The 25,585-nt window shown below is 57.7% G+C and overlaps 9 protein-coding genes across 9 annotated transcripts; 3 read left to right on the plus strand and 6 right to left on the minus strand.

The window, feature by feature from the left end:
* Positions 1 to 2,204: 2,204 nt before the first annotated feature.
* Positions 2,205 to 4,018, minus strand: B0H64DRAFT_418670 (uncharacterized protein; the record flags this gene model as incomplete). The annotated part of the gene is made up of 5 exons (XM_062805332.1): positions 2,205 to 2,342; positions 2,426 to 2,879; positions 3,024 to 3,166; positions 3,216 to 3,375; positions 3,459 to 4,018. The coding sequence occupies 5 exons, from the start codon at positions 4,016 to 4,018 to the stop codon at positions 2,205 to 2,207; spliced, it is 1,455 nt and encodes a 484-aa protein (XP_062658512.1).
* Positions 4,019 to 4,452: 434 nt separating this feature from the next.
* Positions 4,453 to 5,956, minus strand: B0H64DRAFT_418671 (uncharacterized protein; the record flags this gene model as incomplete). Its single annotated transcript, XM_062805333.1, has 2 exons — positions 4,453 to 4,483; positions 5,151 to 5,956. The coding sequence occupies 2 exons, from the start codon at positions 5,954 to 5,956 to the stop codon at positions 4,453 to 4,455; spliced, it is 837 nt and encodes a 278-aa protein (XP_062658513.1).
* A 2,290-nt stretch (positions 5,957 to 8,246) lies between these two features.
* On the minus strand, positions 8,247 to 8,896 carry B0H64DRAFT_444026 (Tctex-1; the record flags this gene model as incomplete). Its single annotated transcript, XM_062806750.1, has 4 exons — positions 8,247 to 8,549; positions 8,615 to 8,689; positions 8,771 to 8,809; positions 8,873 to 8,896. 4 exons carry the CDS (start codon positions 8,894 to 8,896, stop codon positions 8,247 to 8,249), a joined length of 441 nt encoding a protein of 146 aa, XP_062658514.1.
* A 685-nt stretch (positions 8,897 to 9,581) lies between these two features.
* On the plus strand, positions 9,582 to 10,032 carry B0H64DRAFT_418672 (uncharacterized protein; the record flags this gene model as incomplete). The annotated part of the gene is made up of 2 exons (XM_062805334.1): positions 9,582 to 9,615; positions 9,677 to 10,032. 2 exons carry the CDS (start codon positions 9,582 to 9,584, stop codon positions 10,030 to 10,032), a joined length of 390 nt encoding a protein of 129 aa, XP_062658515.1.
* Positions 10,033 to 10,361: 329 nt separating this feature from the next.
* Positions 10,362 to 11,390, minus strand: B0H64DRAFT_200087 (uncharacterized protein). Its single transcript, XM_062799237.1, has one exon. The coding sequence runs from the start codon at positions 11,271 to 11,273 to the stop codon at positions 10,512 to 10,514; it is 762 nt and encodes a 253-aa protein (XP_062658516.1). The 5' UTR covers positions 11,274 to 11,390; the 3' UTR covers positions 10,362 to 10,511.
* Positions 11,391 to 12,856: 1,466 nt separating this feature from the next.
* On the plus strand, positions 12,857 to 15,061 carry B0H64DRAFT_200118 (uncharacterized protein). The gene has a single exon (XM_062799238.1). The coding sequence runs from the start codon at positions 13,077 to 13,079 to the stop codon at positions 14,964 to 14,966; it is 1,890 nt and encodes a 629-aa protein (XP_062658517.1). The 5' UTR covers positions 12,857 to 13,076; the 3' UTR covers positions 14,967 to 15,061.
* A 599-nt stretch (positions 15,062 to 15,660) lies between these two features.
* On the minus strand, positions 15,661 to 18,495 carry B0H64DRAFT_362781 (uncharacterized protein). The gene is made up of 3 exons (XM_062801775.1): positions 17,834 to 18,495; positions 16,821 to 17,548; positions 15,661 to 16,765 (listed from the first exon to the last, which is right to left on the minus strand). Exons 1-3 carry the CDS (start codon positions 18,064 to 18,066, stop codon positions 15,897 to 15,899), a joined length of 1,830 nt encoding a protein of 609 aa, XP_062658518.1. The 5' UTR covers positions 18,067 to 18,495; the 3' UTR covers positions 15,661 to 15,896.
* Positions 18,496 to 18,579: 84 nt separating this feature from the next.
* On the plus strand, positions 18,580 to 19,475 carry B0H64DRAFT_434054 (ubiquinone biosynthesis protein COQ7-domain-containing protein; the record flags this gene model as incomplete). Its single annotated transcript, XM_062806072.1, has 1 exon — positions 18,580 to 19,475. The coding sequence occupies exon 1, from the start codon at positions 18,681 to 18,683 to the stop codon at positions 19,473 to 19,475; it is 795 nt and encodes a 264-aa protein (XP_062658519.1). The 5' UTR covers positions 18,580 to 18,680.
* Positions 19,476 to 19,654: 179 nt separating this feature from the next.
* On the minus strand, positions 19,655 to 25,468 carry B0H64DRAFT_200138 (uncharacterized protein). Its single transcript, XM_062799239.1, has 2 exons — positions 19,896 to 25,468; positions 19,655 to 19,840 (listed from the first exon to the last, which is right to left on the minus strand). The coding sequence occupies exons 1-2, from the start codon at positions 25,322 to 25,324 to the stop codon at positions 19,834 to 19,836; spliced, it is 5,436 nt and encodes a 1,811-aa protein (XP_062658520.1). The 5' UTR covers positions 25,325 to 25,468; the 3' UTR covers positions 19,655 to 19,833.
* Between the last annotated feature and the right edge of the window lie 117 nt (positions 25,469 to 25,585).

A 25,585-nucleotide genomic window follows, 5' to 3' on the forward strand; every position in this document is an offset into this window, starting at 1 on the left:
GGCACAGCCCAGCAGAAAAAGAAACGGACCGATGAGGCTGCACCACTAACACAGCTTAGCACGGGCTGTTGGTTCAAAGACTGCAGCGGCATCTCAACACAGCCACCGCCCTGCCTTGCTCGCGTAACACAAGCGATACAAGCGATGACTAGTTACAAGCAACCCAACAACGACGACCCTTTCGGGGAGTGTTCGAATGGGCTGGGCTGATGGAAAAGAGTTGATTGTCGACTGTGTGTGCCTCAGACATGCTTCCATCTCCCGGCTGCGCACCCAATTCTGAAACCGTTTCATGCTGGGTCAACGAGTTCATCACCGGCCCTTTTCACTCAGCTTCCCAAGATATCACCGCCTTTGAAAGCTATGTCCCACTGTCATTGGCCCGGGCCTGTCACCGCAGGATTCGAAACCAGGAGATATGGCCTCCCTCAGGGACCTGTTCACTTGATCCGCAGACAAACCCCATGACCCCATGATGTGGCGGCGCGCCGTTGTTGTGTCAACAAGTTCAGCTGCTCAACGGAGCAACAGGCGAGCACCCGCCGCTGTCTCCAGGAAACGTGGACGCCCAATGCTCCCCTAGCCGTTTCAACGGCCGCCGCATGCAAGGGGCCGACAGAGCAAGGGGGTAGGCCCATCCATTCGCTCTTCTGCTGCAGTTCGTGCCAACCCAGCCGGATCTCCAGTTCGACAGCAGCCCGGGCCCGGGAAGTATGCGGGTTGGGCCTACCCCACGATGTGGCACACTCCCATCTTCAGCCCTACGAGGCAAACCGAATACTGTCCGTGATAGGGGCACAGGTAATTCGGTCGCAATTTCGAGGCACGTGTAGCATAACCATCAAGGCGAAGTGTTTGCTTTCCGAAGGAGGAGATCTTTATAGACCAATAAGAGTTCTACTGTCCTCATTTGCTATTCTACCGTTCCCCCCTTTTCCACCGGCACCTACCATACACGGCCGTCCTGTGGTAGCCCCTGAATTCCGAACGCATTGAAGAAATCACGGAGTAAGATGAACAATTAAAGTAGAGATACGGTAACCAGTACATCTGTTCGCCAGACAAAAAAACAAACTTAAGTTTCTGGCACCGTGGAAAGTGCTCGGCTGGGTCCAAGGGTGAAACCAACAGCTCTTGGTTGGTATCACCATGATTCCCGCCCGGTGGCGCCAGATAAGAACTTTACTGCTTGCAGCAACGTCGGGCCTGCTTCCCGCCCGGGGCGAATGTCGTGCAACAACCGCATCCGCCGTGAGCGCGGCTGGTAAATAAACATGAAACCAACGAGGCTGCCGGCTTGCATTCCGGGACTCCGTCGGTCCTGGTGCGACAGAGGTGTTTTTTTCTTCGTATGTACGGATACACAGAGAGGTCGGCACCAGCAGCGCCCAAGTATTCCACCATACCCCCTCGGTAAGATTGACTTCGTCAACGTGATATCGATATTGAGTCCCGCGGTGGAGGGAAAACCACATGTGATATTCGGCATTAATGGTAAATTGTTCCTGCACGGGGCACAGGGAGTTGATGAGCATGGCATGATGGCGAAGAAGTAATCCGGTTCAACTAATGATACGCCCATAACCGCAAGCTCAGCTCATGACTATAATAAGAGGATGTGCGCTGTTGACTCCTAGCCCGCCTTCACTACCAGCTCTCCGAAACAATATGAAAATAAAGCTAGAAGAACCTAATGTAATAATAGCTGTTGCATAGGTAACTAAGCGTTTTCTTAACAATGAAGATGACCAGGAGGGCACCACCGACTTCTCAACACGCAATACACTTCTTACTGCTGAGAGTGAAAAAAAGGGCGACACACACGAACAGCATTATCAACCAAAACCGAACGGGAAGGTGTATATGTTTAGAGTAGGGGGGGAGTACATTGATCTAAACCACATTTCGCCGTTACCGCCACAAACGCCATCAAAGTCATGAGCAAACCCGAGCGGTTATAGATACATTATAATGTTGCGTGAGCCTGCACTAAGGAATACCGACTGGACTTATAGCGACCATCGCAGTGTTTGTTTATACCACAACTTTTCCATTCCCCAGAACTCAAAAACCCAGGAGGAGTCCTCGAAACAACGCAACGAAGGGAGCGTAAACCAGCCAACACGGCGGCCGATGACAGCCCGCCCGCCAGACACGGAATACCAACCGACTTCCACGAAGCCAACGACCCAGCAGGCCCATGGCTAGCCCCGTTGGCTCGTCGCGGGTAGCTGCATGGACCGGCGGCCCTCGCTGCCCATCTTTTCCTCGCTCTCCTCCGAATCGTCGTCGCTAACGGGCCGGCTCTCCCCTTCCCGCTCGACCCGGCGGCTCTTGGTCATCTAAACGTCAACATAATTAGCACAGCCCCCTCAACAAAACACAACCACCACAAGGGGTGTGGGGGGGGGGGAAGGGGACCTACCCATGAGCGCACACCACCAATCAGGCCCAGCGTGTACCCGGTAACAAAATCATTCGACGTGCTCGTGGCGCGCTCCCCCGCAGTGGTCATGCCGGTGGGCGGGCTCCTAGGGAACGGGAAGGCGCTGCCACCACCAGCAGAGCCGGCCTGCCCGAGCGGGCTGCTGGGCGGCAGGTCCCCCCCACCATTCGTGCTGCCGCCGCCGTTGCCGCCGCCGCTGGCGAAGCGGGCGGGGCTGGGGCTCTGCGGGCGCGAGGTGGGCCAGTACTGGCGCAGCTCGCGGCTGAGCTCCTGGCCGGTGGTGGTCCAGTTGGTGCGGATGTTGTCGCGCAGGTCCTGCACGTGGCGCTTGAGCTCCAGCTCGTTCTTCTTGAGCCAGCTGATGTTGAGCTCTTGGCGCGAGGTGCCGCGCTTGAGCTGGCGCGCGATGTACTTTTCGTAGTCGCGGACGATTCTGGTTGGGGGGGAGGGAGGGGTTGTTAGTAGGGTGTGGGTGGTGGGGGGAGGGGGGAGGGAAAGGAGGGGAGGGGAGGGGGGAGGGAAAGGAGGGGAGGGGAGGGGGGAGGGAAAGGAGGGGAGGGGAGGGGGGGTTGCGTACTTTGTGATGATGCCCGTGGTGCTCACGCCTTCGGTCCGCTGGGTCACGAGGAATTTGCCTGCGGCCTTGATGGGTGCATAGATGTCGTCGCCTTCGGCGGCGCCGTAGGGGAGGTCGTCGTGGGCGACGTAGTCGAGCTGGTGCTCTTCGAGGAATTCGGGGGGTGACGATCCAGGGGCAGTTCTCGATGACCTCATCCACCCATTTGCAGTGCCGTACCGTCTCGGCCCGCTCCTTGCCCGAGAGCACGGTGAGGCCCTTGCGCTTGTGGGTCTCCTCGTCACCGGTGACGCCCACTATTAGATACACGTCGGGGAACGCCTTCTTTGCTTGTTCGAGCTGGCGCATGTGCCTGTCGTTCCCGTTAGCTCACGTCCCCGACGGAGGTAGTAAACGAGGTGGCGGATAAGCCCCCCTATCTATAGCGCAACTTACCCAAGGTGAAACAAGTCGAACACGCCGTCCGCGTAGACCCTCACAGGCCGGCCGGCGGGGGGCGGGTTCGTTGTGTATCCCAGCGGGTGGGTCAGCTTGCCGATCGGAGGCGGCGGCATCGCGGCGGTCGTCTTGCTGCTGGCCATGGCGCTCCCATTGGCACCGGCATCGCCGGCCTTGCTCGACGTAGACTTCCGGCTCCCCTTGCGCGTCACGCGCTCGGCAATATCGACGCTGGCCTCGGTGGTATCGCTCGGCTCTCCCGGGTCGCGGGTTTGGGTGTGGTGGCTTACCGCACTCGCGGCCGTCGAGCTGGGGGCCATCTGGTCGGAGCTTGAGCGCTGGCGCTTGTTCGGGTGGGCGCTCGCCGACGAGTCGGTCTTTCTGTGGGCACCGGCAGCTGCCCGGCTGGACTCGGGGGCGGTGGTGTCGCCCTCCTCGCCCGAGGCGTCTCGGGACTCGGTTTGAATCGTCTGGTTCTGTTCCATGTCGAGAGCTGTGGACGTGTTGTTGCGCTTGCGTTTCCCAGCGCCCTGGGCGGCCGAACCCGGGGATGACATGTTGTTGGCTGGCAAGAACGTCGGCCTGCCGAGAGAAAGAGCGGAGGAGGAATTAAATAACACGTAATGTGGACCCGGAGCGGATATGGAAGCCGTTGATCGTCCCGGGAGGCCGAAAATCGCGTTCGATGCGCCCAGCAGCTGAGTGGGTGTTGTAGCGTGGCCTGTAGTCGCGTTTGTGTCAGATTTGCAAGCTTGTCGATTGCCGATTGCGCAATCAATGTTATCTGCTCCCCCAGGGAGCCTCGAGTTTTAAACCGGTTGACTGGCGAACAGTCGATGGATATCCGGTGACACGGAGAGAAAGCGGGACTAACAGGTGTCGTTCGCTTGTTGACTGACGTACGATCAAAATTAAGTCCGGTCAAGTCAAGGAGAGGTTTTGGTGGTTGGAGCGGGTATTTATTAAAGAGAAGCTGGCCCACCGCAAGCAGCTAGAAAAACTTCGACACGAGAGCTGCCGGACTCGGTGAGACAGCACACCACCAGAACACGTTAATTTAGGAATTCGAGATGTGTCGCGTTCAGTGCCTCCACATAACGCATAGGCAGTTAATGAATGAGATAAGCTGTCGCTGGCCAGGGTTGCAAGAAAGGGGCACCCGCGCCCCGAATTCTGCAAAACAATTTCCTTTTGCTCAATGCTTGCTCAATGCTTGCTCAAGTTGTTACAGGGATCTTACCCGGCCCCCTGCAATGGTCACGTCATTCTCCAGAGAATGCGGCTTTCACCCTGCGGTGTGTTTTCGGCTTGGCCGCGGAAGGCGACGAAAAGAGAAGTCACTTTGAGAGTGTTGCGTCATAACCTTGAAGCACCGCAGCCATTCTCTATCGTCTGATCTGGGGACTTCAGAGGCAAGACAAGTGCATTGGACTTTAATTGAACGTCAAAAATATATACTGCTAGCATGTATCCAATTGATTGTGTATTGAAACCGAGGCTTGAGCTGCCACACCCTTTGACAAAAAACGTCCTTCCAGCATAACCAGGGCAGCGGGGTTGTCACTCATCACGAACGCGTAACCTTGAAATCCAACGCTGTAAACGAAGAAAAAGAGAACGACACCATGCCGTAGAGAACCCCTTCACCTCAGCTCGACTGTGTTCCTCTTCACAAAATGCCGCCCACACCTGCTCTTGTCACCCGGCTTGCTCATATAGCAATATGACTTGGAACCCTCGGGCGCCACGGTCCCGTACTTCTGCGTAACTGAGCAGTACTCGCGCTCCTCACCCATCCATTCCTGAATGTGCTTGTGAAGCTGGCATTTCGTAACGCCGCACATGCGGCAATATCCCTGCCCTCGCACCCGCAGCTTGGATAGCGTGTCCTTGCTACCGACCGCCACGAAGGTACTTGGCCGGACCACGCTACCCGCGAGATGCCACGCCCACTCGAGCTCGTTCGGCCCGTTCCGGCGGGCGGTGAGCGACACGGAGCCGTGGAGCCGGCGGTGGATGGCGTAGAAATGCTTGTTGGTCAGGCCGAGGCAGGTGCTGTCAATCGGGTCGAGGAAGTCAAACAAGACAAAATGGAGTTCGGATGGCAAGTCTGTCAGTGCAAGCCTGACCGTCGGCTGGTGGCGCCGGGGAATGGGCTGCTGGTCCGTTACCGAGTAGGACCGCCGCGGAGGGCCGAGTGGCGGCCGCCGTGCCGGTGGTCGCGTCTGTTCCGCCGCTTTCTGGCTTGACTCCTGCGAAGGCTCCGAAGGCGTTTGGGGGCTGCTGCCCTCGGGGATGGGGGGTGGCTGAGGAATCGTGTAGAGCGTAAAGCCAGGAGACTGAGGGAGGAAGTACTCGTGCTGGGTCTGGGAGCGGCGCGGCGCGCGCTTGCCACCCTTGATAAGACTGCTTTGGCTCGTTCTATGCTCTTCTCTCGTGAAGGGTGACCTCGACCCCTCCATCGAGGCCGGACCATTATACAGGACCTCGATCATGGTGAGGTTATGGGACGTAACAGTTGACGACGGTGCTGTCTAGGAGTGTGAACCGCAAGCTTCAAGTCGTGAATACCCTCGGAGGCGACGGCCGAAGGGATTGGTTTCGGGTGATGTTGATGTCTATAAGCCTAATGGGTGACGAGTGTGGCTAAGGTGGGGGGTCTTGGGTATATGATCAAGTCCGGTTGGTCCGTTTAGATATCAGGCCCGTAGACGGAGCCGTTTCAGGTACCGATGCCGAGTGTGGTGCGGATCGGAAGTTGAGGGCGCCTCACTAGCAAGTTCATGGGAGGAGGGAACGGATAATATCGGGTTTCCAGTGGAGGCGAGGGGGGTTCTTTGTGTAGTTCCAGTTGGTGTGGTCAGTCGAGAGATCTGCCGTGGCTGACGAAGTGGCCAGACTCAAGTGGACCGGAGCAACCGAATGTCGAGGCCCGGTGATGGAAAGCAGAAAGAGAGGGCGCTAAGATTGCCGAGGAGAGTTTGGGGTAACACTGGGTTGGGTGGAGGATGCAAGAAGATTCGCGACGAAAATGTCCAGGGAGTGCCCGTTTTTGTGAGGATGGGGCAAAAAAGATACACGGTACTCCAGTACCTGTCGGAGGATGATCGGCGTCCCTGATTTGCTGTTGTGGGAAGTCGTGGCTTCTGTCCGGCACGCTGGGTTCCGGTTGAGTTGTTCTCCGGCCGCGGTTTGGTGGAGCGGGAAAGAGGGGACGTCGGTGGATGGTGCTTCCTTGCGAGCTTGTCCGATGTTGCCCGAGTCCTCCAGCGCCTTATAGACAAAAAAAGCCGAACTCGACGTGCAGGTGTCGACTACAGGAAACCTCGCGTCTGGACCGTAGAAACAAAACGAAAGCCATTCTGACGTCTGAAGGAACTAAATTTACTACATTTACTTTTATTTCAGGCCCCTAATTTTATTTGATTTATTTAGCTCGGTTTCTTTTTATTTGTTCCTCTTCCGTGATTCTGGCTTTCCGTTCGAGTTCGACTTTTTTTGGCCAGAGCGTGTCAAGCCAGTACATGGCAGACAATGAATGTGGTGTCACAGCACACAGACACCACCCGAGCGCGCATCATGAATGGCCTTGCGGGCCTGGGGAACCGGTGCTCGCAGGCTTATCCAGCCAATGAGTGCCGAAGGCGTGCTTTGACAGCTTCAACCGCGAGTGACGACACGGCAAGCCTTTGGCTGAACAGGCGGGAGGGGGCAGGGGGTTGCAGGAGGCGACGGGGATGGACCCGTCTGGATCTCACGCTCTCGAGAACATCTTGCAGCTCTCTGCGTGTCAAGGTCGCACGCCGAGGCCGCTTGGCGGAGGAAGGTGGTCAAGAAGGTTGCAAACTTGGCAGACCAACGTCACGCGCTCAGCTGCATGTCGCCACTCCTTCCCAGAATCAAGCTGTTGCGTTGTTTGAAGCAGGGCTTTGGGTCCTCTGAGACATTATCTCGCGACTTCTTGAATTCCAACACGCGGCAAGATAGTGGTTCGTAAATAGAGGTTTAGCAAAATAGCCGGCCTCGAGCCGGCTTGCCCCTCGTCTGATCAAAAAATTGCGAAACCAACTCGGGTTGAGCTGTCGGGACCTTCCCGGGAGTCGGGTCGCAACGGTTCGAGAACCCCCACCTTTACCAAACTCTATTGGATGTACCCCGCCGCCTCCGAGAAGCCTCCGATTTTCATATCCTCCGGCTCGGAGCGATAACATGCGAGTGCCTCCAGATAACTCCGTCAGATAAACTATCTCGACCATCTTGTTTGGCCCGTTCATGCCGTTCTGTGCGAGTAACTATGCGACAACCGGCATGAATTGTGTTGGGAGCCAACGGAGTGCAGTGAGTTATGACTGCCCTGTGGCAAAGAGATCGTCACGTCGTACCGTGATCGGCTGTGCCACGGCCAGGGCTCCGGGCCACGCCGACCCGCACTTGAGCCGCAATGGCCAGATGGGTTGCAAAATGGGGCCGGCCGCTTTGGTCCGGGGGCGGATGGCGTGAGCAGAGTCCGGGGAAACGCAGGGGATGAGACAACATGGATGAGGCTCAACTGGAGCTCCTTGTGCTCCCCTCTTTTGCCGTTACTCGTCGGGATACATGGCACGATGGGACGCTGAGGGACAACGGCATTGGGGTTTTGTTCCCTGGGGCTGAATGTTGAGCAAAATTCAACCTTGATAAAGCTTGTTGATCCATAGCCCGTTTTACCGCCAAACCTTCATCGCCTCCGGCGCCTGGGAAATGGTATTAAGGTACGCGTGGTAGGTCAAAAATAATCCAGTGTCCTCAGACAGCGATCCAAATAACCATAAGGACAACATCCAAACCCTTGGCATCGCCATCCCATTTGAAGCTCCACATGCCGTCCGTCTTCTCGTTCCAGTAGCCGCCGGTCGCGCTGTGCATCCCGCGCCGGCCAGCCTGCCCCTTCTTGGACGTGCCCTCTTCTGTTGACTGCGTGGTCGGCTTGTTCAGCTGCGATGTGGGGACGACGTGCTGGACAATGGTGCTGTTGATGGCAAACTTGTAGGCAGGCACGGTGGCGCCTTGGGGAGTAGCCTCCGCCATCACCGCCTTAAGCATTTTGCTCTGGGTGGGGATGTATCCGTTAGTGGCCTGCCGAAATCGTGGGGTGCGCCTCAGTCTTAACATACGATGATCGTCTCGTTCCATTGCGCCGTCTTGGGGTGCTCGTAATATTCGGTACCTTCGAAAACGCTGTTGCACACCTATCGCCTGGTCGTCAGCACCTCCTCTTGCGCCCTTGCTCCCGGGAACTGGTGGTATTTTTTGGGTGGGGGTTCACGCACGTCGCTAGCTATCTGCTCCAGGCGCTTGACCGCAATCGGCTATTACCAAGGTTAGAAATGACTGCGCTTGCATTTGGATTCAGGACTTGTCAAAAGCCGTACAGCGTTGGTGGTTTGGGCAGCCATTGTGGTTTAACGAGAGGTGGGGGACGTGTTGCGTTTGTGGTGGAGTGGCGGTGGTATCCCCGTCGGACGATTGTGGTGCTGGTTGGCCAAGAGGAAGAAATCGGACCAAATGTCGGCTCGAGCCCGGTGCTGGATACCTGAGGCGCAAAATTGGCTCGATTGGCGTGATGGGAAGAGCGGGTGTGGAATCGCGGTCTCGACAAGCGATTTGTTGTTTACGTCGCGGTAACGGCCCGTATCGATACCCAACTCCAGAGGCTGCTCCACCACCAGCCTCGCAGGCGCTTGGACCAACACAGCGCGCGCTGATAAGCGGCTGCGCCTATGTGGCTCACGTGACCATTCCCCGAGGTACCCTTTCTCCAGCCTCTTGTGACGCAACCTCGAGCTTTCTGCCAGTAAGATGCCAAGCACGACGCACGTGCATCACAGCTGCCAAGTGGAGAGGACCGACAGCCTCTTTGATTGATCAATTGAGCTCCCAGCCTTCGCCCCCAATTAACGAGCAGCTGTCTGAACCGCCGACTGCCGGTGAAGCTCCTCTCGTGCAAGAAAAACACCAAAGCCGGGGCAGGACGAAGGATCGCCATCTTCTTTTTCGTCATCACTAATCTGTGGGGTACTGAGATCGAGAATTGAACTCTCACCACTCATCCCTCCATCACCACACGAGCTTTACGCCGCCATGTCTAGCCAGCCTCTGCTCCAGACCGCACCGGGTTCGTCCTCGATCTACCACCTAGCCATCCCATACCCCGCCTAACTTTAGCTTTCTCACAGGCAAGCGCATCGCGCTCCCGACGCGCGTCGAGCCCAAGGTCTTTTTCGCCAACGAGCGGACCTTCCTCTCATGGCTCAACTTCACCGTCATCCTCGGCGCGCTCGCGATCGGTATGCTCAACTTTGGCGACCGCCCCGCCTTCATCTCGTCCTTCCTGTTCACGGGCGTCGCGATGGCCACGATGATATACGCGCTCATAACGTACCACTGGAGAGCGAAGTCGATACGGATGAGGGGGCAGGCGGGCTTCGACGATCGATTCGGCCCGACATTCTTGGCCATCATCTTGCTGCTTGCGGTGGTGGTCAACTTTGTTCTGCGGATCACCTACTCGGCTCAGGACAAGAAGCCTTGAGCCCCATTTTAGGGAGGGGAGATCATCAATTGGTTGGAGTTGGTGTAGGTTCGCGAAATGTGTGTGATTCGGGCAGGCTTTGGCGTGGGGGGGATGGTAGGATAAGTTTGAATATGTCGTGGCTGGATTGGAACGGATGGATTCACACGGAATCGTTATGGAAACGGACATCACTTGCATTTACATGGGTTCATGCCGCCGGCGTTTGTTAGAAATTGCATACCTTGCGAATCGTTGCCTCGACGATGGTTTCATCACGTACACTGATCCTACACAGTAAATAGAAAGCGAGTGGCGGTGCCATTTGTAGACACTCCGCCGTGTAAAAATATTGGGTATCACGCCGATGTATGCCCCAGACTCCGGTTCCTGTATGGCAAGACCCCCGGCAAGCACAAACTCCGCGATGCAATCCGGCTCCGACCTGAGCAATTCCAACCCACATCCAGGTTCGCTGGAGCCCGAGGGAGAACGGCTCGCTAGCCAGTCAATCCCATCCTCTTTTTCCGCAGGTGCTCAATCTTTTCCTCGTTCGTCTGTGCCGAAACGTTGGGCTCAAATGCCAGCTCGTCCAGCGGCAACCTAGAGAGTAGGATGGCTACGTGCGCTTTATACCTGACCTTGGCCGGTTGCACCGCTTGCTCGTGGATAGTCGGCAGTCTCGTCTCGAAGTACTCGTTATCTGCGGCGTTCCCGCTTTCTCCGCCTTCCTTTTCGACATCCATGAACGTGTCCTCTACGACTGAGAATTCCTCCGGCGGCGGCGGCGGCGCCTCTTCTATGACCGTCTCTTTTGGCACGTTGTATTGAAACCACTTCTGCTCGCTCTCCCCGATCCGCCGCCGGATGATTTCCGCTATCGTTATGAGCTTGGTGGACGCGGCCGACTTGGCGCAGAGGAGTACGACGCCTGGGAGGACACTCTCGTCCCACGAACTGAAGCGACCGAGGTGTCCGAGGGCGCGGTCGACATGCTTGCTGATGTTGGTTGAGGGCATTACGGACATGGTCATGATTTCGAATTTGCCGTTCAGCTTAGCAAGAAGGGGGTTGTAGATCTGGCTGTAGCTGCTGCTTGTTGGTGCCGGGTTCTGTGCCCGATTCTGCACTTGGTTTGGGAGTTGACCATCGGTCGCCGCCCGTCGCTTCTTGGGACTTGGGTCATTACTGTCGCTGTGGAATTTCCGCTTGGTCGTATGTGGATTCGGGTCCGATGGTTGCGTCGGGTCCCGGGCGGCCATTGCGGGTCGAAAAGTCGCCAGATGTTGCCGGAGATTGCAAGAGACGTTGTGATAGTTACAGTGTAGCAGCCATGCAAGATCTGAGTTGATGAGAAGTCGAGAAGTACCGTCAACCCAGCGCGTGGGAATGTTGTGGGGTCAAACGGCGGCTTTATCGATAAGGCCGATTCAACAACAGTGGCCGAAAGGCAACGGTTGTGGTGTTCTTGCAACGGAGGTATCAGTGCAGATGCCGTCGAGCAATCGCGATCGATGCCGTAATGTTCATGATTTGAGACGGACAACTACCTAACCCTCGGTGCCATGAAACGCCCTTGTTCGTTAACCTCCGAAAGCAGTTCCCGCCATCCATTCCGGGTACTGACAGGTTCATAAACTGACCGTTTGAGCCGCCGCCTTCTGCATCCCGTCTTGGTGGTCACGTGGCGTAAACGGGACTTTCACATCGATACAGCGCAGAAACGGTAATCTAACCGGGGTGTAAAACTTTGACCGAGAGTCTCGCCAGCGGTAACAAGATTACGCAGCGGTCTCGTAATATCGGAAGCATCCGTGCACCCGTCTGCCTCAACCTGAAGTTTGTATTTCGTACCCTTGGCATGATGCAAGGGGATGGGGCTCCCTCGACCTGGTGCGACATGATAAGTTCCCTGCCGCGAAACATGCCTCCGAGCTACATCACGCTGACCCACTAACAGGCGGATGCTGAGCACAGCCCACTCGCACAGTGCCCTCCTCAGCGAACAGGCAGACGATGCATTCCGTCTCGAGTGCCAGCTCTCCACGAGCCACCGCCCGTCCTCAGCAAACTAACGAGCACATTGTTTGATCACGACAGATTGGTAGTGTTACTCGGAGGCATATCATGATCAACAGGCGTGTCGCCTCTTCAAATCCAGACACCAAGTCATAATCGTTACCTAACTTGCGATGAGGAGAGCCTTCCCCCATTGTTTCCGACCGAGTGATTCCGTTGCGTCTTTGTTCGAGTTCCCCATCTTCTTGGCTGATGCGGCACACTTCTGGCCAGGCAGCCCCACCTTTGCACAGGCCCCCCAGCACACCAGCCAATGTGCTGCGAGATTGCCCCTTCCAAAATCAGCCCCTTGGCTGTGGCCCGGGCGGCGTTGTCCACTGAGTGATTGACTCCCTTGTGGGCCTTGCATCCATGCGTTGCCTCCCAGCTCGCTTCCCAAACAATTCCCCCCCTTCTCGCTGCAGCGGCCCCTTCCAACACCGCGCACATCCACCGCCCAACCTCTCGATCGACTTCGCAATCATCGCCCTGCGAAACACCCCCAACGCTTTCATCGCAACAAGCCTTGCGCGACCGACTGGTTTCCCCTTTTCCACCTTTGCGCATTCCTTTTTATCAAACTTTCTCACACTTACTCTCCTTCAAACGATCCACGAGACTTTGAGTAGTTCTCGCGCGCACCTTCCATCCGCTTCTCGCAGCATCAGCGATCCGCAGTCGCGACACAGACCGACAGTGGCGCCAGCACCTTTCGCCTCTCGTCTCAGGTGGGCCACATCAGCAGCAACCACCCACTCCGGCTCCACTCGGCCCCGGCCTCGCTTCTCTGACTAAGCCGAGCTATCCGAAAGGGCCAAGCCGATCAACCTTTGGTCCCATCTGCAACCAGAACTGGGCGTTACGTCAGCTTCCACACGCATCCGACCGCCCCTTTCACGCCGTGCCGCTGTTGCCTTGCGACACACTTCAAACGTTCAACACCACATCAACCCTCCGCATCCCCGATTTCTACCTTCCCGGCGCTTGCCTCTCCAGTGTTCGCGTCAATGTTCCGCTTCTGGACATCCGACTCAAGGGGAAGCGGCAAGACGGTAGATGGACACCACCAGCTTCTCGATTGCGACAACTCGGTCGCGCACAGCCGATCTGGGCTCCCCACCCCCATATCCCCCAAAAGGCGGCGACCAAGCCTCGTCGACACGGCCGCTTGCGCCTATCCACCGGCCAAGCGCCCCAAGACCGAGCAAGATGGTGACTTGCCCTCCCCTGTTTCGGCATCGGCCGACGGTGACGAGATGGGCGCGTTGTGCGGGCCAAGCATAGCGCCCGACCTTGATGCGGCGAGGGAGGCCATCGAGATGCAGTTTGGGCTCGAGATACTCCTCAAGCACGACGAACTCCGACTCATCAACCAGGAATTGGCCAAGTGTCAGGTTGCGCTTGAGCAGCTGAGGCGTTGTCACCTCATCCCATACCCCCTGCAGTGTCCCACGCCCAGCCAAATGCTGCACATCAGCAATGGCAGCGGACCGGCCTTGGGGTCGAAACGCGGCGAGCCTGTGCCGAAATGGGCGCCGCCCTTTGGTGTCGTCGAGGGGCCGTATGCGCGTCATTATGCTAAGTGGCTAATTCCTGACCCCGTGTTTGATGGCATCCAGTGCGAGCCCCAAGGATTGATGGACACGGGTCGTGTGAAGAACACGGCGGAAGGTAGGGCGACGAGAAGCAGCGTGTCCGATGCTGCAGGCTCCGGTAAACAGCGGCCGGTCCGCGGCACCGCAGGCCAGAGGTTACAGGCGCTATCCAGTGGATATCCTCAACCCAAGGACAAGAACTCGCCCTGCACTGTCACGAAAGCCGATGGCGTCGTAGTCAAGCTCATCTGCATCGACTGCCAGAGATGGGACTTTTCAAGCACGCAGGGTTTCATCAATCACTGCCGCATTGCCCATAGGAGGGATTTCAAAAGCCACGAGGAGGCCGCGATCGCCTCGGGGCATCCTATCGAGGTTGACGAACGAGGTGCTATCGTTGGTGATGACCACAAGCCCCCTGCTGCCGCGCCCTCCGGGCTTGTTCACCCCCTGGCGCACTCTGAGTCGACGCTCGAGCACCGAGAATATGCAACCCTACTCTCTCGTATCCAGGCGTCGCTTGTGCTCTACAAGGCGGGGAAGCTGCCGGGTGTGGGCAGCGTACCCAGCCTTCCAAGTTCGCCCCGCGATTCAGCTAGCACGTCTTCGCAAAGCTTTGTCGGGTCTTCGGACGTTCCCTATCTGTCACAGTTGATGCAAAGGAAGAAGATGGGAGGGAACCTGAAGCAGCAAGTGACTGAGGCGAAGACTAAGGTGGATTGGAACTGGCCGTCACCTGATGTGGATTCGGAAACGGATTCGGCGCCCGCTACCGAGGACAGCGCGACCCGAGAGCAGCCCTTGGCTTCAGCCGTACGCACGCCTGCCGCGATGAGGATGCCCTCAAGGGCTGCTGTGTCCCCGTCTCACCCTCCAGCTGCGTATCGGGCTGCTAGCAACAAGGGCCTCCGCACTACCCACGGCACCAATCTCGAGTCCCCTAAGCTCCCCGAAACCCCTATGTACGATGATGAGATGGGTGTGGACTTGAGTCCGAATACCGTGACTAGCAACCATGCACCATCCTTGGTTAGTGACGATGGGGAGTATGACGACTCTGATGACGGATCAGGTTCAGACACGAGCGACGCCATGGAGACGGACTCGGTTTCTGACGTGGCTGAGATCAACATCAACGACGAGGGAGACGCCCGGGAACCCACACCCCCGCCCGTTCCGCGTCGCCATGGATCTACCAGCAAGGCGGTGAAACTGAAGAAAGACGAGAGCAGGCACGTCACATTTGTGAGCCCAACCCCCGTGCCGACCAACAATAATAAGGGGAAACGGAAGAAGAATTGAGGCCCGCACCTGCTGCGCTGGGTGCTGGAACTGGGCCCGACGATACCACTTTCACGACCGAAGAAATTGCACAACCGTATACATTTTTAATACGATCCGAGTCCCTCCGGATGACTGAGAGGGCTCCTATTTTTTTTTTTTTGGATTCACGCTGCCATCCCGCATTCTCAGCGGCGGGGATGGAGGACTTTCACAACACTATAAATACACCTTGTACTACAACTCCAGCATGGCATCGCAGGACTTGCCATCTGGACTGGGCCGGGAGGCAAAGGGAAAGAAATAAGATACCTGTACCATGATTTTGTTTTGGCCTTTTTTTCTTTCTTTTTTGCTGAGGATGAACTTGAAGATTATGAAATTTGGCTGGGCTTTTCGGTTGGGGTGTTTCAAGACTCGGCAAAGCAACGGCGCGTGGCACGGCGGTTCTTTTGGCGGGTTGACTTTGGATTGGTTCATGGCCGCGCGTGTCTTTAGTTACTAATGTTGTACCATTCCACACCTCTGTTCTGGTTGTAGCAAAAGGATTACGAATAGAATGAGGACGAGGTGTTGTTGCTTTCCAAAAACTGTTCAAATCCCACTCGTGACTGATGTTTTTTGACTGCGAGTTGACACAGGGATGGATGACATACACGCCGTAACCAACTTGATAACATATCAAGTGTGCACAAAGACAAGAGTACGGCGTCAGCAAGAGGTAAGCAGGTGATGGGTTACACGCTACGTAATTAAATAGTGTGTAAAAGGGGCGTTTTCCCGATTTGCCAACCGGCGTACGCAGTAGACGTTAGCTTTGCCGGTGGCACGTCGGTAACCGCCAGACCCCTTCGACAGCCAGTGCCTCCTCCCCTTCCACAATCCACCCCACCCCTCTCCCCGTCAACCACATACACCTCCCTGCTTCACTCCAGCCGCCCCAGAAGCCATTCAGTCAATCTCCACATCGATGTCCAGATCCAGTGCGCCAATGATGTCATCATCCATCAGCGGCTTATGGATCACAGGCACGCCCGGTTTAGCCTGGCTGCGCTGCTGCTCCTGCAGCTTCGCGATATGCGGCAGCACGGCGGCATCCCCCCCACCAGCCTTGCCGGGCGTGCCACTGCCGTTGGCAGCTCCAGCTCCAGCTCCAGCTCCAGCGCCAGTGCCAGCAGGCGTGCTGGCGCCGCTCCCGTCCTGGGCGGCGGCAGAGGCGGCGCGCGTCTTCTCGACCTCGCGGGCGCGGGCGCGCTCGAGCAGCTGGGCCTTGCGGACGGACTCGGCGTTCTTGCGGCGGTTCTCGGCGTTGAGCAGGGCGAGCTTCTCCTGCTGGGTGGGGCCGCGGTTCTCGTTCTTCTTCTTGGCCGAGTTGAGCGAGGTGCGGAAGGCGAGGCGCGGGACCTCGAGGTTGTCGAGCTTGTCCTGCAGGCGGCCGGCGGCGGCCTCGTCGCCGCGCGCGCGCGCCATGTCGAGCTGCTTGGCCAGCTGGTCGCGCTCGACGCCGCTGTACTTGATGTGTAGGGCGTTTTGGCGCTTCAGCTTCTCGGACACCTCCTGGTCGGTCCAGGATCGCTCGATGAGGTTGTTGATGTCGCCGATCTTGGCGACGAGTTCCGGTTTGGTGGGTATCGGAACGCCTTCGGACAAGCAGACTTGCTTGTACCGGTTCCATTCGGCTTCGGTGAAGTCCCTGTCGGAACAGGTGATGAATGGCCATTCCCGCTGCGCCTTGCCGTGGGCGGCCTTGATGTAGAGGTCTACAACGATCTGATGCCCGCTGCGATCGGTTATCGCGTAGGGCCTACCCTGAGTAAAACCTATACGTCATCGGTTAGCTGATTGCACAAAAATAGTCCTTGGCAGGTAACTCACTCTTGATGACAGCCATGCGGTAGACATCTTGGCGTGTTGTGGGGTCGGGCCCGATATTGATGCGAACATAGCAGCCCGAGATGGCCTTCTCAACGCCGGGGTAGAAGCACACCTCGGCGAACCGACTCCTGCCGACGCGGATACGCTCAACATCGCGCAATTCAGCAGGCGGGGTTTCTCTGGGTTCGGGCGTCCTGGACTTTTGCCTAGAGTCCCTCCGCCAGTCGACGTCGCTATCGTGGTCGTCGGGGCTGCGGCTCCGGCGGTACGAGGGGGATCGTTGCCTGCGGCGGTCGTTCTCACGCTCTCTTTGCTCCTTGCGGTTGCTGCGCTCTTCGCGGGCGCGGCGTAGCGTGTCCATCTTATCACTACTCTCGCCGGCCTTGGTGCGAGCCCGAGACGATTTGCGCGCGGCATCCTCGAGATCGGCTGCGCTGGCCTTGCGTTTCTTGCTGTCCTTCTCCTGGTTGACCTTGAGCTGGCGCAGCATGCGGTTTTGACGGATGCGTTCGTTCTCCTCCCTGCGCTCGGCCAAGATTTGTTCGCGCTCGATCTCGCGCATGTTCATGATACGCGCTCTCTCCTCGTGGCTCTTGAAGAGGCCTTCGATGGGGTACTGTAAGTCATCGTCGGCGCTGCGGTCACGGTTCTGTGGCGCATCGGAATCGGAGTCCGACTCGTCCATCGGAGCGGACATTTGCGAGCTCGGAGAGGCCGGAGGCGAGGACCTGCGGGGGGCCATGGTGGTTAGAGGGATGTATTAAAAAGTAGCTGCCAACAAATGACTTCTGAAATGCGTAGATATCGAGAGAAACAGCAATGAGAGGGTGTGAGGGTAAAGTGCTGAGCTGGTTTGCATAGGTTGGGGAGTGAGGTACGAAAAGAAGAGTGGTGGGAGGTTTAAAGGGAAGCTGCGAAACAAGAAATATTTCATAGCTCCGAGTCGCTGCAGCTTCCCATCTTCTCGCAACCCGAATGAAATGATAACAGCAAGGAAGCGGGGCACAACTCACGCCTCTCCCTCATCCTCCGACTCATTGTCACTCCTACTCGCACGTCTCGTTTTTTTCGCAGACGTCTTCTTCAATGCCACACCCCTCGCTGGTGTGTCCTTTTCCCTTGGTGAAGCGCGCGGCGGTGATGGCGAGCGCGACCCATTCCGGCTCATATCCATGGCCGCCTCCTCCTCGTCTGACGATACATCACCACCGGCCAGAGCCAGTAGCTCATCATCAATATCAGACATTATGGCGACTCCAACACGAGAGATTAAGAATAGCTAGGGTTTGTTCGTTCGTGACAGCACGGGGAAGCACGGCGATGCTCGATGTCGGGGTCTGATCGGCGACGACGCGATCACAGCGGTTTGGGAATTGCAGCAGCGGCTTTCGGCGTTTCCCCTACTGAGGACGGTAATCGGATGCGTGGGTACGGATATATTCACAGCGTCGGTGTTGGAAAATGCCGCTTCGAAGCGGGAGCGAAAACGGGAGCGGGGGCGGGGGAGTAGAAGCGCAGGTTGTTGAAGGTTTGTGCTGTACATTAGAAGAAAGAAGGAGAGTTTGCGCGGCGCGAGGCTCAACTTTAAGACGGGAAGCGTGGATGCCAGAGCCCAGGCAATTGGTTCTTGGCATGCAACCGGGGCCAGGGTGCACGCCAAGTCCACCCACCGTCCAAAGTCCCACTCTGCGCTCTGCAGCTGGTGACGGCCCATGGGTGTGGGGCATCAGATTGGAGGGTCTTCGTCAAACATCGGTCGATTCGGCCATCGAGGTTCCCGATTCCCGAGCTCCAAAACACCGACCGTACGAAATACTTTATACAACAACCACCACTCTACCACCCAAGGTCTGAATCACGATGACGTCCCCACGCCTGGTGTGGCAGCCAATGCGCCACTGCAAAAGCAGCAGCAGCATACTCGCACAACAAACACAACAACCAACCCGTTTCCTCTCATCCACAGCATCCGCATCACAAGCCGCTGCATCCTCGAACCCCCCCAACACCAACAACAACACCAACACCTCCCAACCAAACCCCAACCCACACCCAAACCCGGCGGCCCCGAAACCAAAAAAGCCCCTCACCCCCGCCCAGCAAGCCTTCCTCTCCTCAGCCCTGCGCGTCAACCAAGCAGGCGAGCTCGCCGCGACCCTAATCTACACAGCGCAGACCCCGCCCGTCGTCGCGCGCGAACCGCACCTCCGGCCCCTGATGCGGCACATGTACGAGCAAGAGGCCGGCCACCTATCCACCTTCAACGCGCTCATCGCCAAGCACCGGGTGCGGCCGACGGCGCTGTACCCGGTGTGGTCGGCGCTGGCGACGGGGCTGGGGTGGACGACGGGGGCGCTGGGCCGGGAGGCGGCGATGGCGTGCACGGAGGCGGTGGAGACGGAGATTGGGGGGCACTATAACGCGCAGATTAGGCGGTTGTTGGAGATGGTGGGGGAGTGGGAGGCGGAGGGGTATGAGGTTGGGGGGGAGTTGCGCGAGCTGATTGGGACGCTGCGGCGGATTCGCGATGAGGAGCTGGAGCATCTGGATCATGCTGTTGAGCATGATGCGAAGAAGGCGGAGCCGTATTGGTTGTTGACGGGGGTTATTCGTGCGGGGTGTCGGGGTGCGATTTGGGTTAGTGAGAGGGTTTGAGTGGTGGGCGTGGGGAAAAGTTGTATTAGAAGTTGTGTAGGACTACAAAGTGTATATATGGTTTGTGGAATAAGTCAAACGGGAAAATATAATGGTGACAAAAGGGAAGAGGTTGCCTGTATGATATCTTCGGCACGCAAGGCGAATCCCACCAAAAGAGAAAAAAAAACGAGATATGGCTTGAAGAACGCCAATGCACCAGAACAATGCATCGTGACTAGGGGGTAAATATCACGACACCAAACGCCGCCGCAACTGCTCAAAACAAACACGGAATGCGACCCATCACTCTCTCTATATATACCATCTCCTGTGGAAGCAAGCCGTCCTCCACCACCGCCGAATCTCACAGCCACGCTCAGTTACTGTTCACCTGTTAGCAACCATCCACGCCGAACAACTGAGACATAGAAAACTTACTAGATAGCCAACGGCGCGACCTGGTCCACCTGGAATAGCCAGTTCCCGTTCGTCTCCTCCACTGCGAGCCAATCATACGGGAATTGCACCAGCGGGCCCTGCGTCAGCAGCAGCAGGTCCTCGGCGTCGGCCTTGGACAGCAACTCCTCAGCCACGCCGAACCGTGGCCGGCTGCCCTTGGTCGTGGCGCGGCGGCGCCGCTTCTGCGAGCCCGCCGGCTTGACATTGGGGGCGCCGTTGCTGCAGCCCTGCGCAGAATCGCGGTTGCTTGTTGCCGTCGAGAGGTTGTTTCCGTTTCCGGAGCCTGTGCTGACGCCCGTCGGCGGGGGCTTCTCCTGGTTGGAAAAGGTGGGACGGCGCTCCTTGCGGCCGTCGAGCCCCGGGCCGAGGCGGGTGTTGGCCTCGGTGCCGTGCAGTGTGTCGCGGCTCGAGTTGACGGCGTTGTCTTGCCCCTCTCCTTCGTGGTTCGTGCTCGCCCGGGGGGTCTCGTCCCGTAGCCCCTCAGCCATGGCCCGCTTCTCGTCTATGGCACTGTCGCCGGCGGACGGGCCCATCTTCGCGGCGGTTTTTGCTACGCTACCAAGCTTCTCGGACAGAGCGGCAGCCCCGGCAGCAGGGCCCGGCGCGCCGATGCCAGCGCCCGCTGCGGTTTGCCCAGATGCTCCATGGGGCGGGCTGGACTTTTCGCCTTCCTCGTTCGTTGGGTGGCTATCCATGCTCGCCTTGAAACGCGCGTTATAGTTGTTGAAGTCCTTGTATTCGGCCCAGTTGGTTACTTCCGAATCCGGCATGCACCGGAAGACGCGCCGATAGATCCGCGTGTTGTTTTCGGCAGCACGAGACCAGACGTCGTCGTAGAAATTCGGGTTCAGCGGATCGCGCATGCAGTCCTTGTGGATGTCGGCCAGTTTGATATCGATGGGGAGCGAGCTGGTGACGCCGTGAACCGGCCGACCTGCCGAATCAACCCGGACCGGTGGGCCGCCGATGTCCGTATCATCGACGATGGGCAATGTCGGCAACTGGTTCGCCCGGGGAAGGCCGGCCTGCTCAGTCGTTCGTCGGTCGAAGGGCGGCATCGGCGGTGCCCCCTCGTGAACTCCGGCGCTATCGGGAGTCGTGACACCAGACACGGGGCGAAGTGTGTGTGGCTCCTTCGGGTTGTCAAGTGTTCCCTTGCCTTCCGCCGCGACGTCTTTGACGAGCACCTCACGGTTATTGATAATCACGGTATCTCTACCTTGATCGAGCCCTTCCTCCTGCGCATTCTTCCACCGGTCGGCGCCAAAACCCTCCACTTCTTGGTGGTGCTTCTCGAGCGAGGGCTCCGCGGCAGATGCCTGGCGTTTTGAGCTACCCGAAAGAGTCCGCCCCCGGCGGTGAGAGTCTTCCGGGCTAGCATCGTGATTAAAGCTGTGAGGTTCCTGAGGTAGCGTTGGGGTCTTGGGCGGCTCGGCAAAGGAAGACCTCCGTTGTCTTGAACTCCCTTCCATGGGCGACGGGTCGGACTCTTCCTCATCGTAAATATCATCCATCTCTGCCTCGAACTGCTCTTCGCGGTCGAGGTCGGCCTGCCGCTCCTCATCCAAGATTTCGTCCACATCCAGCCCCAAATGTTCTCTCATGAGCCGAAGACGAAGCGTATGTGCGAACCGCCCGACCTGGTACGGCCGGCCCCCCATGGTCGACCAGATCAGGTCCGTGTCGCGGACGACTGCGGCGACTTCGGAATCGCGACTGCCCAACATCGATCGCTCGTTAATGTTGGCCGAACCGATCAGGGCGACACGGTCGTCAATAATGATGCACTTGGCGTGGATGTATAGCTGCTCCGTTGTCAGAACGCCATTGCCCAGCTTGCCCCACTGTCGGAGACTGAAGAACTGGATGTAGTCCTCCGGCTCGATGCCAGCAGCCCGCAGGCGCCCAAAGATCGAGTGCTCCCCTCGGCAGATGCTGCGGTATTGGAACTGCAGAATCAGCCGGACGCTGGAGCCATCGGGCTGGTTCACCTCGTTCTGGAAGCCCGGCATCAGCGGGATCACGATCACGGCGCGCCAGTCCTCATCGTTCTCGTGAGCCCGGATGATGCGGCGGACCAGGGCATCGCCGATACCGTTCACGACCTTGCTGTTTAATGTTTCGGTACTGGTGATGAAGAACTGGTTCTCTATGTAGACGAAGTGGTCCGAGTTATCGATCATTTTGATGTACGCCGATTGGATGCTGTGTTCTGTGTTCTCAGTACCGAGCGACCAAGTCGTCGCGGAACGGAGAATCTGCACTTCACAGGTGCCGCTGAGACCCATGGCCTCGAGCTCCTCTGGCTTACAATCCGGCGGCGGCAGCAGGAATGGGGTGGGCCGTGTCGGCTTCCGTCCACGTCGGACATAATTCCACCTCTGCACAAAGTGCCGAGTGAGATCCCGTGCCGGCTGCCCCACGACTTGCATTGCGATATCGTGCCACGGCATGCGTGGCGTCATCGATCTGTCGTACATCTCCGCGTACGGCTCGTGGAGCTTGGAGAAGTCTAGGACTCGAGGATTGGAATAGTCCTTCCCGGGAAACAGCTGGCAGTGCTCAGCATCCTTGGGGGCGTCTTGAGGTTCGAAGCCCGTAGGTTTGTCGTCCACCACGGGATGTTTCGGGGTGTCCCACCGGCCGAAGCATAAGTCGATCCCACCCACGAAAGCAATATCGTGGTCTACGATGCAGAGCTTTTCGTGGTGAGCAAAGAAGAACTGATTCTTCTTGAACTGATGAGGTGACCGTTGAATGAAGATGTTCGGGTGGAGGTTCAGCAGTGAAAACTTGGTGTACTCCGAATCGATGGGAATGGCGGCTTCGACGTTGCGGTAAACAATGACGAAAACCTTGACGCCTTCGGCAGCCTTTCGCTGGAGCAGACGGTCGAGACGCCACTTCTGGCTGATGCAGGCGGGCCGCCTCATGTAGAGCTCAGGACTCAGCCACCAATCATGGATATAAACCACGTCCTTCGCCATGCTGATGGCGCGGGACACATTCCACATGTAATCGCGGCCGTCGACCAACCACTGGGCATGCACCCCTGTCCGAACCGGGGCAAAACTGCCGAAGCGATTTTCGAGGTGCCAGGGAGTGTGCTTTAGCATTTCCTTGATGGACTCCTCAAACTGGGAGATGAGGTGTTGGTTGGGAGCGAAGAGCTTCACCTTCCGTTCGGAGGTGATGATCTTGAGAGTGTGGTGCCCGCCGGTGGGACGAGGGGCAGAGGGGTCAAGGTTTTCGATATCCTCCTCTCGCTCGCGGCTTATGGCGCGAAGTTGCTTATCTTTGCTCTTGGTGACAATCCGGAATTTCGGATCGACGAGGTAGACATCGTAGATGTTCATATTCTCGGGCGATTCAACACAGACAATGTAGCTCTGTCGGACTAGGAACCACTTCCGGCTGTGTCTCGCGATCACCTTGCCCGGTGTAAGCACACGGCGGAAATCGAGGCCTTGGGATGACTGGATGTGCAGGTAGCATTCCTTTCCGTGGTAGCTGCCCTCAGCCGCGAGCCGGACCCCCAAGGCAGACAGCTCGAGGAAGCGGCATAGGCGGTTGCTGTCTGCCCTGAACATGAGCCAACGAATCATGTCCTGGAGATACCTCTCCAGCGTCCTCTGCTGCCGCTCGACATACTTCCTCTTTTGGGCAGCGGCATCGACGATGACCTGACTGAGGTCGGCGTTGGAACCGAGCGTCGAGGGTTTCCGCCGACCACCAAGGTAGGGCATCCGTGAACGCTTCTTGCGCATGGGCGGCCTGTCATCCACATCGGTCCCTTCCTGGACCGTCCCCTCACCGGCGGTGAGCTCACCTGCGGTCTCTTCGGCGCGTGTCTCGTTGCCGAGTTCCTCCTCGTCGTTGTCGTCCAAGCCTCTCACGCCACGGAGATAGGGGAAAGCAGACAGGGGAAAGCGCGGCTGCTTGGGCCGCCGCGCCCCATAATCGGAACTTTTGGAAGGGAACCCTTCGTTACCCAAGGCCAGCTTGTACTTCCAATGTAGGTTCATAATGTCCTTGATGCTCCGCTTAATGGTCCATTTCATCTGGCTCGGGCCACTCCCGTATTCCAGCTCCATGGTAAACATCCAATGTCGCTCGCTGTCTTTATCCGGGGCAGGGGTGCTGTCGGTGATGCGTAGCCTTAGCTGCTCGAGCAGAACGGGTATCCTCTTATTGCCGTGCTCGTCACGTTGAATCATGCTTGCGAGCATCAAAACCGCGGGTGCACCGCCGAAGAGCTCTGCCATGAGTTCTGCAGATTTGGAGAAGTCGAACTGCTCGTCCTTCTTCTGGCGCAAGAAGTTCAGTGCGCCCTTGACCTGCCGCCATTTCTGGACACCAAACGTCGAGGCTCTGTCTGCCTTAAAGAAGGGTCTCCTGGGGCTCATGGCATCGCCGTCAGATACGCCGCCGCCGCCTCCAAGAGCAGACAACCGCCTGAAGTGGTGACCGACTCGAAGACCGGCAGGGCTGTCAGCGTCCTCTCCCTCTTCGCCGGGTCTGGACCTCCCGTTCATCCCTCTCCTCAAGCCACGTTGCCCAGCAAGGCGGTCACGCCCTTCGCCCTCGGAAAATCCGTGGTCATCGATGCCAGCTAAAGGAGTGCGCCTCAAAAAGGCCAGGCGGCTCTGGACATCTGAAGTCTCAGGCCCCAGCGAGCTCATCTGCGGGGTATTGGGGACCGAATAAGATTCCATCCTGAGCCTCCGCATACGCCTTCTCCTCTTCTGTTTCCCTTTCGAAGGTGAAGCGGTGGTCTCGTCTGCTGTTTCCTCAGCATCTGCGTCGTCGTCGCTCCCTTCGTTCGCGGCGCGGGGGAGCCGGTTTGTATGTCGGAGTGCGGTTGGGGAACTCGCTGTCGATGGCAACTCGGGGGTCGTGGCCGGCATTCTTGGGGTCTGCGCACCGCCCGGCCCGGCGAGTTCTTTCAGCTTCGATATAAAACCCGAACCGCGGATTTTCCCTAGAGCCTCCCTTGTGTCCCAGGACGCAGTTCTCGAGTGCGCTGTTGGTGGATCAAGAATCGCATCGTCTGGGTTGAATTGCACACTTTTCCTGCCGGCAGCAGGGGAGGACGGTTCAGCAACGTCGGACATGGCTCTGGATGGTGAAGGTATATCGGCATTCAGTGCCGGTGGCTGGGATGAGCTCGGGGAGATCGTTGGCGGAGATATCCTCTCATGGGGGTTTCCTCCATTTAGATAGTCGGTTGGTTCGTTCTCGGCGGGACTCGACTTGGAGGCAAAGTCAAATTCGTCTGAAGCCAGAGGCGATGCCGGACCGAATACCTTGGCTTGTGGGATCGTGGGTAACTCGGTGAAGGTGCCGGAAGATAAGGTGGACTCCTTCCGGGGCACACCGGCAGGGTCAACTCGGGTTGCTTCTGCCATAGCTGCTGGAGCGAAAGCCCTTATATCCCGAGCAAATGGAACGTTTGTGATGTTTCAATCCTCAATAGCGAGGCATGATACAGCCGATTCGACGAAGCACTTCCCAAGGACCCAACGGCAGAGTTGCGAGCGTTGTTGCACCAACAGGTTCCTCTCTAACGGCTGTGTAATGCTGAGCGGCGCGGCTGTAATTGGGGGGTAGCAGGGACGCGTGTGTGACGGCGCACGCCTTCGGTGCTAATTCGATGGTAGAATCGTTTT

Source organism: Chaetomium fimeti, assembly GCF_033439085.1.
Source record: "Chaetomium fimeti strain CBS 168.71 chromosome Unknown B0H64scaffold_5, whole genome shotgun sequence".
Taxonomy (NCBI): Eukaryota; Fungi; Ascomycota; class Sordariomycetes; order Sordariales; family Chaetomiaceae; genus Chaetomium; species Chaetomium fimeti.

What these genes read in the sequence shown, in the direction of transcription:
- B0H64DRAFT_200118 (XM_062799238.1), top strand. Translation starts at nt 13,077, where the DNA reads ATGTTCCGCTTCTGGACATCCGACTCAAGGGGAAGCGGCAAGACGGTA.
- B0H64DRAFT_200138 (XM_062799239.1), bottom strand. Translation starts at nt 25,324, where the DNA reads ATGGCAGAAGCAACCCGAGTTGACCCTGCCGGTGTGCCCCGGAAGGAG.
- B0H64DRAFT_362781 (XM_062801775.1), bottom strand. Translation starts at nt 18,066, where the DNA reads ATGTCTGATATTGATGATGAGCTACTGGCTCTGGCCGGTGGTGATGTA. An exon ending in TCGGAGGATGAGGGAGAGGC is followed by an intron (nt 17,549 to 17,833) that starts GTGAGTTGTGCC and finishes GGCCCCCCGCAG; the next exon opens with GTCCTCGCCTCCGGCCTCTC. An exon ending in CCGCATGGCTGTCATCAAGA is followed by an intron (nt 16,766 to 16,820) that starts GTGAGTTACCTG and finishes GATGACGTATAG; the next exon opens with GTTTTACTCAGGGTAGGCCC.
- B0H64DRAFT_200087 (XM_062799237.1), bottom strand. Translation starts at nt 11,273, where the DNA reads ATGGCCGCCCGGGACCCGACGCAACCATCGGACCCGAATCCACATACG.